At 58.5% G+C, this 9846-nt stretch overlaps 1 protein-coding gene across 1 annotated transcript in view; it reads left to right on the top strand.

The window, feature by feature from the left end:
• The first annotated feature begins 274 nt into the window (after positions 1–274).
• The window catches only part of LMX1A (LIM homeobox transcription factor 1 alpha), a 46179-nt gene continuing 36607 nt past the window's right edge, over positions 275–9846 (top strand). Inside the window, exons 1-3 of the mRNA XM_074598515.1 lie at positions 275–308; positions 607–722; positions 1321–1507. Coding sequence (XP_074454616.1) covers positions 647–722; positions 1321–1507 — 263 coding nt within the window. The 5' untranslated portion in view covers positions 275–308; positions 607–646. The remainder of the gene's footprint in view (positions 309–606; positions 723–1320; positions 1508–9846) is intronic.

Below are 9846 nucleotides of genomic sequence, written 5' to 3'. Positions count from 1 at the left end.
CTGCAGCCAGGCAGGAGAGCGGGGAGGAAACTTATTTCGAGTGGGGTGGAGAGGGGAGGGCAGGGGGTGGGGGTCGGGCAGGGAGGTATCAGCTCCAGGAAATGTGCCTTGGCAGCAGTCGGACGGGCGCTTCCCCGCAGGTTGGTGCGCTCCGTTCCGGAGCCGTCCAGGGCGCCGCGGTTCGTTCCCCACCCCGGGGGAGGACAGCCCGGGGAGGAGGGAGCCGCCGCAAGACCTCTCCGGAGCGGTGGCCTCGGACACCTTTCCCGCCGGTTCCCCGCAGGAAGGCACCGCCCGGGCCGCCCCAGGTAAGCGGTCGAGCCCCACCGACGGCAGCCCCGCATCCTCCCGTCCCGCTGCCGCGGGAGGCCTCGGGGCGGCCGCCCCCCACGTCGGGGCCGCGGGGCTGGTGGGACCCTGCGAGCCCGCCCGGGGCAGCGGCAGCGAAACCCGGGGTGGGGGGTTCACCCGCTCGGCGGCAGGGAGGGAGGGAGGGAGAGGAGGGGATGGGGGCGCCCCGGGAACGGGCGAGCAGCCGGGGCGGGGAAGCCCCAGCCGGGGCCGGCGGCCGGGGCTGAGCACGGCGTGTCCGGGCTGTGTTAGCAGGCGGGCGGCGCGGCCCCCTCGCCCGACCCGGTTTCCCACCATGCTGGACGGGCTGAAGATGGAGGAGAGTTTGCAGAGCGCCCTGGACCCCGCCGCCCCCTTCTCCTCCCTGATGGGTAAGTCGGGGCACCCCGCTCGACCCTCCCGGGGACCGGGGGTGGGCACGGCCGGGCGGGCCCCGAGCGATGGGCAGGGGGGAGGTCGGGGGACCGGGGGGACCCGGGGGCAGCTTCCCCCCGGCTCGTTGCTGCCCGCCGCCCTGCCCGCCGCCGCGCCGCTCCCTTCGCCCGGGGGGTGCCCCCGGCGCCCGCCTTCCCCGCTCCCGTTTCGTTCCGCGATTGTATTAAATTGCGTGTGCCCCCCTCCAACCCCCGGTGCAACGAAGGCCTTTCCTTCGTGTTGAACAATAAATAATTTATTTTCTTTTCTTTCTTCGTTTTAATACCGGTTTCAAACAATCGCCCGCTCTCCGAGCTGCGGCTCCGCCGCCGCCTTTCCAAGAGGAACGAAATTGGGGGCGACGTCCCCCTCCCGGAGCTCCCCTAAGGCACGGGTTCTCCTCGGATCCCGGAGCAGCGCCCCGTACACCCCCCGGCCCCGACCCACCAGCCTGCGCGGGGGCAGCCGGAGCAGCGGGATCCTCCGTCCATCCCTCGCCCCGTCCGTCTCCCCGTCCCCCTCTCCCTCCACCCACCCCCGGCTCCTTCCCCGCAGGCAGAGCCGCGACCCCCAAGTCGGTGTGCGAAGGGTGCCAGCGGGTCATTTCGGACCGGTTCCTGCTGCGCCTGAACGACAGCCTGTGGCATGAGCAGTGCGTCCAGTGCGCGTCCTGCAAGGAGCCCCTGCAGACCACCTGCTTCTACCGCGACAAGAAGCTCTACTGCAAGCTGGACTACGAGAAGTAAGTGCCCCCCGCTTCGCCCCGCTCTGCTCCCACCGCCCGCAAAACCCCAGCACCCTGCCGAAAGCGCGGGGGGCCGGAGGGCTCGGTGTCCCCCCTGTAGCTCCCCTCTTTCCCTGCCCTGTGTGTCCCGAAAGGCATCACCCTGAGGGTGCTGGGTGGTGAGTTGTGCTTCTCCCCCCGCAGCCTCCTCGCACCCCTGGTTTTCTCCTTTTTTCAAGGCGTTTCGTTGTGTTCGCTTTGTGCCGTGGGAATTTAGGAGCCTTTTGTCAGGAGCCTGTGAGACAGCCGGTAAACCTGGGGCTGCGGAGGGACGGGGCAAAGCATTTTCCCGTCTCCTCTGGCTTTATTTTCCTACTGGGCGTCTGCAGGAAGAATGTTACATCCTCCCTGTCCCGGTCCTGGATGGGGATATTTTCCTAATATCCCCGCAGGCAAGGCAATGCTATTGCTCCCTCTGGTCAGGTGGGGAAACTGAGGCGCTCAGAAGGGACCAGGGAAGGCCCCGCTGAATTCAGAGTGTTTGCTGCCACAGGCTGGAGGCTTTGCCCACGTCTGGGGCTGTGATGGAGCAGGAAATTGGATGTAGGTGGTTAAAGCTTCCAGCCCCAACACTTCCCCTTTGGCTGGGGAAGAAAAGATGATGAGAAAATTATTTTTCTTTTTTTCTTTTCCTTTTTTTTTTTTTTAAGAGAAAAACCTTTCCATTGGGAACGGGGAGAAGGCTGTTGAGCTTCTCATCTCCGGCAGCTGCTTTCATTTTCTCCTGCTCATCCCGCTCTTGCCGTCACTGCCCGACCCCGTTCCCTGGCCGGTGTTTCGGAGCCGTTAAATTTGTTTTGCCTCCGGGCTGGTTGTTTCTTGAGGGAGGGTGTAGATGGGGGGCTGGATTCCTCACTATGGCGATAGCATGGATGCTGGACCCCCGTGATTTAATTCCCAGGTCGGTGTTTTTATGAGAAAACTGTTGTCGGCGATGCTCTCGTCCCTGGCCTTCGGCGGCTCGGCGAGCATGCCGGGGGCTAGCCCTGCTCTGGGCCTTTTTAAAGTTGGTTGTTTTGTTTTTTTTTTTCCTTTAAGTCCCGTATTGTGGGTCTGAGTTTAATCACTATGGATACAAGGCAAATTGAAAGCAGAATTTGTGCGCGTGACCTTGTTTTCAAATGTTTACGAAAGAGCGGAAGAATTAGCTGCTGCGAGAGTGGAAGGGAAGAGAGCTGCGTTATGGGCTATTTTTTTTTTTTTAGGTGAAAATTTGTCGAGATTGGGCGCGCTGCTTGTTTGTCCATAGAAATTTCACTACTGGTTCCTGTATGCTTCCAACACAATTTAATTGGCATTTTCTGCTTTATCGGCGCCTTCGTTTGGAGCATTAAGGGGAAACTGGGGTGATTATTGCTGCGGAAATGCCTTTCCAGCTTGCAGCATGCGTGGGTTTTACCTTCTGTGTGTTCGACTGCGGCTTCGGAGTGCTGGAAGCCGGCTCCAACCCCAAACCCTCCTCCTCTGTCTCTTGGCCGTGAAAGAAATCAGTGCCGCAGTTGGCTTCTTGCTGTGCCCATCTCGCTGTCGGGATGGACCAGGATGATTGTGAGGGGGGGAAAAAAATTAATGAATTTATTCCACAAATATTTCCTAGGCTCTGGCAGTGGCACCGTTTATCCTGGTTATTTCCCGGCTGCGTTTGTGTTGGTGACTTCTGCCCGAGCTGGGGAGCGGGCTCTGCGGCGGGCGGTTTCCTGGAGCTGGGATGGTTTTAGCCCTGAACTGCTGCCGGCCTCTTCCCCTCCTGCACCCCTCTGCCCCTTGCTCTCGCGTCGTTGCCCCCTTGAATTTTATTTTATTTTATTTTATTGGTACGGGGCTGCAGGTCCATGTCCCCGCTCCCTCCCTGTCCCCAGCGGGGCTCTCTGCTGTGCTGGCAGCGCGACTCCTTACCTGGGGACAGCAGGGACGCAAGGCAGAGTCCCAAAGAGCTGTTTCCTTTGGTTCCGCAGAGCTTTATGTATGACACTGTTTTTAACAGAAAACCCTCTTTTTTTGCCCAAACTATCCGTCTTGTCTTTGGGCTGAACTCTTTCCCCGGGCGCAGGAGCTCTGTGCCCGCCTCCGCCACGGTGTTGATGCCGGGGCTTTCAGCGCGAAACACACTGCTCTTGTACCGAGCTAATTATTTCGAGCCGAGAGCTGGTTAATTATCGCGGGCAACTGACCCTCCTTTGCGCAGCACGATGGTGTGAAGCAGCTGATCCTCCCCGCAGCACCGGGGGTCCCGCCAATGGAGCCGGGCTCCGGAGGCCTCTCCGTCGGCACGGCGGTGCTGGCCGGGTGGGAGGGATGGGGGGGTCTGCGTCCGAAACGCTGCTGCTGGGGGTGTTGGGGAAGTGGTGGGGATCCTACCTGCCAGTTGTGGTGTTGGTGGTTTTTGTTGTTCTTATCTTTTTTTTTTTTTTTTTTTTTAATGGAAAGAAGGGATTTCTCTTCCAGATGGTGTCTGTTGGGATGTTTTACCAGAGATGAGTAGGTGCGGTATTTTCGGACGCGTGTCTTTGCACTCTGAGCTGCGTTTATAACAAGGCTGCAGAGGGTTAATGACAGAGCGTGAGATGGCAGAGTTGTGCCTTTAGTTATAAATACACCCGTGGAAAGTGTTACGTACACTTTTAAGGGAGCATCTGACTTCGCCGGCCTCTAGAAATTGAGGAATCATTTATTAAAACAGATGTTTTACATTTCTTTTGTCATTCATAAAGAGGAAGACCTTGGGAGAGGACCTGGAGAGGGACGGATTAAAGACCGGGGACGTCGGGCTGGGTCGCGGCATCCCCTTGGGCTGCGGCTCAGGACCTGTGGATGGTCCGGATGACGATGCCGGCGGGGGGTCACTCTTGGGCCGGTTTCCCCCGTGCTGGTGGGGAGGGCTCCTGGGGAGGGACCGCTCGAGCTCGTGCCCCTGGGACGGCATCTATTTGGGGCAGAGGACGTTCGTTACAGAACATCCTGAATCTCGCGGCAGCCCCCGGCGCTTGTCCAAACCTGATAAGTCTCAACTATGACAAGGTTCAGGCTTCGCCCTGGCCGGCTCCCTGACTGACGGGACGCACCCTGGCTGTGGGGCCCCCACGGTTGATGACCAGGGGGAAGGGCTTTTGTGGTGGCAGGTTTGGCGGAAGGTGTGTGTGGGGGGAGCGATGCCAAACCTGGCCGTAAATGGGGAGGGGTGGTGGGAGCGATGGGAAGAGCGGGGCTTACCAAGGGGGCTGCCCTGTGGGTTCAAAATCCACAGGAGGATGGGGATGGCTGAGCCCCACTTGCCCAGAGGCGTTTTGCAGTGGGGCAAGTTGTAGGGAGGACCTGGAGCTGCGGGGACATCCCCACCCCAAAGCCCTGCCGCAGGGACATCCCCATCCCAAAGCCCCATGGCGGGCGATGCCATGGGCGATGCCGTGGGCGTGCGGGAACGCTGCCGGCCGGTACCGGGGGCCGAGAGCGGTGTCAGCGGTGTGGTCGTGACGGGGGGGCGCAGCTGGGGAGCGTGGCGACGGCGGGACGGCTTGGCACGTCCCCAGCCACGGCGCAGAGCCCCGGCCCCAGCCCCGGCTGGCAGGAGCAGATGGCCAGCACATCTCGGAGCAGGCCTGGCATGTGGGGGGCGCCGGCAGCGGAGGGGCGGCCGCGGCCCCCCAGCCACCGCCGGCGTGCCGGGCTCCCCGGCCGAGGGAGGCAGTTGTGTGATGCTCGCCCTGTCTTCGCACGGCTTGATGGCTCTGTGCCGTTGCCAGCTTCTGCGCTGTCATTGCAAAGCTCCTCTGTTCCCGGAGTTTGTGGGGTTGCGCGGGTGCCTCTTCCGCCACCTCCTCCGTGAATTAAATGGAGGAGACTCGTCCAGCTGCGAAGGGAAAAAAACTAATAAAAATCCTTCCAAGCTCTGAGCGCACACAGAAGAAAGCGTGCGTGTAGAAACCCATCGGTGTCGGGTTTTAAAATCACACTCAGCATCTTTGTGTGAGGGATGAGGCTGGATCCCCAGCAGCGTGGTCCCAGTGGACCGTGGCTGGCTCTGCCCAAGGGGAAGGTGGGGTCTGCCCAGCTTGGAGCAGCGTGGCCTCCTCTCGCCTGCTGGAGGCTCCTCTGGCAGCTGCCGTCGCTGTAGAGGAGAGACGGGCAGAGGTTTGAAGCGTGGTGGCTGTTTATCTTGCTTAACGTGGGTAATGAATGTAATTGTGCAATTAGCTGCGAACCGCGGCACTGCTTCCCCAGCCTGTGGAAGGGTTGCGAGGGGGATAATCCCAAACGGATTGAATGAATAAGGTGATGCTGATGCCGGACGCTTTAGGGCAGCCTGATTGCACCAGCCTGAGACTTCCTATGGTCTGGGGAGTTTTTTGCTGGCGATACACAATCCTTTGCCTTCTCTTGCCTGGAGAAATGGGACTTTTTGCTCCTCTTGTGGCTGATAGGAGAGAATGGTCCCTCCAGAGAGCCATGGGTCAGCCTAGCTACGGTGCAACATGTCCTCTGGAGGTCCTTTTCCCTTCTTGTAGGGAATCCTATGGAGATGATGGTGCTAACTTGGGTTTCTCCAACTGGCCAGGGACTTGGGGACAGTCAGGCTGGCCGGGATGGGGTAGCAGAGCACGCGGCAGCTGGTCCCTCTTCCTGGTCTCTCTTTTCCCCATCCCTCAACCTCTTCTTCTCGCACTTCTCATCCTTCCTGCCTCCTCTCTGTCCCCACCCAGCACCTCGTCCCCTGTAGCAAACCCCTCTCTGACTTCACCCCCTTGCCCACAGCTCCTGGAGGAAACATGCCAACACTTTGCGGGCTGGGATGAGTGCGGCTCTGGGGCAGCTGGATCTGGTCTCATCCCCACCAGGGATGGGGATGGTGGGTACCGCCAGGCTGGCACCAGATGCTGGCCCTTTGCTTTTTGTTATTAAGTTGCGCCAGCGGTGGGGGGAAAGGGGGGAAGCAGCGGGATGCAGCAATGAGAGGGGTGTTACGGAGGCTGTCACGGGATCCGCGCTGGAAACGCCAGGCCAGCAAAATATGCCTTGCTCCCGTCTCCGCCACCCCCTGTCCTCCCGCTCGTGGGGCTGCCCCTTTCCAAAGGGAGCGGAGACGAGATTTGGCGTCTTGCCCCCCTTCTCTCTGCCCTTAATTAGATTTGTGTCTTACAATTGACGTTTCGTAGAAAGGCCTGGAAGGAAGCGACGTTTGGCAGCTTGGGAGCGAGGCAGCCGAACATACTCGTCATCTGTCCCTCTGTGGTGGGGATGGGGGTGGCTTTGGGGTCACCCTTTCTCCCGCTCATTGGCGGTGGGACCCTGGAGGCTGTGGGTCAGTGCCGGCAGAGCCAGTACCTGAGCATCCTTGGGACTCTCCATGGCTTCTGCCATCTTATTTTGGACCTACAATGATTCCGCCCCCCCCCCCCCCCCTTTCATTCTTTTTCTCCCGCTGTGGCATGGTACTCCCTGATGAGCCCCTGACGGCGCACTTGGAGCTGGGGGAAGCACTTCAGATCTTTGCAATCCCAATGAAGGCACCAAAAATAAATTGTCCGGGGGAAGAAAGGGGGGTTTGTTTTGGTTTGATGGAGAATTTTGTCTCCACCAGCTGGAGAGACAGCTGGGGTCCTCTCCTGCCCCGGCTCGCCAGCCCTCGCCTCGCCGGTTCTTCACTTGCTTGCAGCCGCCAGGCGCAGGCAGGGATTTGCCAAGCCGTGGATTTTTTAGAGAGCTCGCAATTTGGTTTCTTGCTCGGTCCTTCCTCGGGAGAGCTTTCTGGCAGGGTCTGAACCCCGTGCTGTGGTCATCCCCGGCCGGTTTTGCAGAGGCTGGTGGTCTTGGGTGTTAGATGCGCCGAAGGCCGAGCAGCGTGGCAGGCAGGAGGCTGAGCCCTGCTGGCTGTCCCCATCCCTGCAGGCAGCCATGGGGTGGCCCCAACAAACCCAAACCCCCAGCCATTTCTGCCTCTGCTCCCGCACACTCGCCCCAAGGTATGGCTGGGGGGACTCCAAAGCACCCTCTGCCTTGGAGGCGGGGGGAAAGGGACTTTGGGGGTGGGGGGTGTGAGGGGTGGTCCCCTCTTCTGCTCGCAAATGTCCAAGTCCTGCTTCTGGCTGAGGAGGGGGGAAAAAACCTAACGGTTCAAATCAGGTTTGGGTCTGGATTCGTGGTTCCACAATTCTGGTGAACCCTGGGGTGTGCAGCCAAGGAGGGGTTCTCAATACATCCCACGTCCCGGATATTTTTCTTCTCAAGATGCTGTTTGTCCTTTTGTGCTCTGTTTCATCTCTGGCTCGTGCCCTCTGCACATGTGGGGTGGGGACGGGGCGTCTGGGCTGGAGGACTCTGCTTCTGCCTGCGATTTAATAAAGCATCTCCTCTGTAAGAGGAGTAAAGAATAGCTTTAAAGCAGGGAGAAAATAGTTGGATTTTATTAGGATGAAATACTGGGGTTGACCCAAAATAATATTTTTCTTTTTTTTTTTCCCCCATAAATGCGTTTTCATGAGAAATTTGAATTTCTGTGTATTTGTAAGAGATTTCAGAAGGGGGGGGTGGGGGGAACGGAACTAACGGTGCTCCCTGACGTGGCAAACACTGCGCAGACGTGTGTGAAAGCCTACAGCCGTGGTATGCTAACTTTGTATTTTGTTCCTTGGTACTTTTAACCTGAAAGGAGTCCTGCCTGGGCAGAAGGAAGCCGGATTGTCCCCACGTATCTTCTCCTGGTGCTGTTGGTCCTCGGGGGCAATGGATGCGCCCGGCTTGTCCCGTGCGTCTCTGTGAAACCCGCAGGCACCTCATTGCAGCTCAGTTTGGGTTTTGTTGTGTGGGGGGGGGTTTGTTTGTTTTTGTGTTTTTTTTTGTTGTTTTTTTGTTTTTTTTTTTTTTTTTTTTTTTAAGATCATCGAACCTTGGTTGCCCAGGAGAGGAGTTCTGTAATCCCTGGCTCCCCACCCCAAATATTTATGGACAGCCAGATCCCGAAGCTTTTGCGGAAGGCGTGCGGCAGGCAGAGCGGTGCCGTGCCAGGGCTGTGCTGGCAGCAAGGGCGCAGCGTCGGGCTGGTGGCACTGGTCTCTGGTTATCTGGGGGGGCTTTGTATCTTCTTGCCTATCTGTTTTGCTGGGATCTCATTAACGAAAGACCCATTTCTTCAGCTTATCGTGGATGCTTCAGGTGCTCCGTGTTTTGTAGGCCGGCTATCTGAAAATGGCATTTTCTCCCCCAAAGGTTGGATTTTTTGGGAGGGTGGCGTGTGCGTTTCTCCATGTAGGGCTGAAATCACGTTGTGTTCAGTGCAAACAATTTATTTGCTCATGTTGCACTGCGTTCAGTAGAGGCTTAGCGTTTCCACGATCCTGTGGCTGGATTCAGGTTGTCTGCACTCGGTGGCTGGTTTGACTGGGATGGTCCAAGGTTGCACGCAGGGAAAAGAGCTGAGACTTGGCTCCTTCACCCATGAAATGGAGCTGGAAACCTGGTCTAGTGGGAGGTGTCCCCGCCCATGGCAGGGGGTTGGAACTAGGTGATCTTTAAGGTCCTTTCCAACCCAAACCATTCTCTGATTCTATAATATAGCTAAAAAAGGCTTCATTCATCATCGCAAGTGCTTTGAGCACCTTGCTGGGGGAGTTTGAAGGCTGGGCAGGAATTTTCAGTCTCTCTCCAGATTTGCCTAATTTGTGTCATGTTTGCTTTCGTGTGTTCCACCTCGGGCTGCCTTTGACCAAAGGTGACCGAGAGGTTGTGCTGCAGAGATACCAGCTTCTCCCGGGCGTTGTTTAAGGAGAACAGCTCTCCTCTGTATCCCAGCACATCCCAGCACGCAGCGACGCTTCCCCTCATCCGAGGAGTCACTGGGGCTCCGTGGCCGCAGACAAAAGGTTTTCCCTGCGCCGAGGCATCCCGCTCTTCCTTGGGGCAAATGCCTCAAAGGGCAGAGCACGCCGGAGGAGGCTCCCTTGGCTGGTACTTGTGCTTTGCGAGCCCATCAGGACTCAGCATTGATCCTTGCCAGCTGTCCCCCTGTCGCCATCCTCCGTATATTGTCTCTCGCCACTCCCTACCCCTCTCCTTCCCTTGTAGCCTTCATTTCCTAAGGCTGCTCTTGGGGAGAGCTTTCTGTCCTTGACAGCGGAACAAATCCCTTTTCACGCGACCATCACTCGTCGGCCCATTGTCCTCCACCCCCGCTGCCACCGTGCAAAATCTCCCCCCTGGTACGTCTGTTCCTCTGGAATGATAACCACCATCACGGTGGGGCAGCGAGCCCCCGAAATCCCTCCGGGCAAGGTCCCCTGCCCTGCGAGGGAGCGAAGTGGGATCTT

This window comes from Larus michahellis, chromosome 8 (genome assembly GCF_964199755.1).
Source record: "Larus michahellis chromosome 8, bLarMic1.1, whole genome shotgun sequence".
Classification (NCBI taxonomy): Eukaryota; Metazoa; Chordata; class Aves; order Charadriiformes; family Laridae; genus Larus; species Larus michahellis.
Note: the sequence above shows the minus strand (reverse complement) of the source record. Positions and strands in the feature narration are given on the sequence as shown.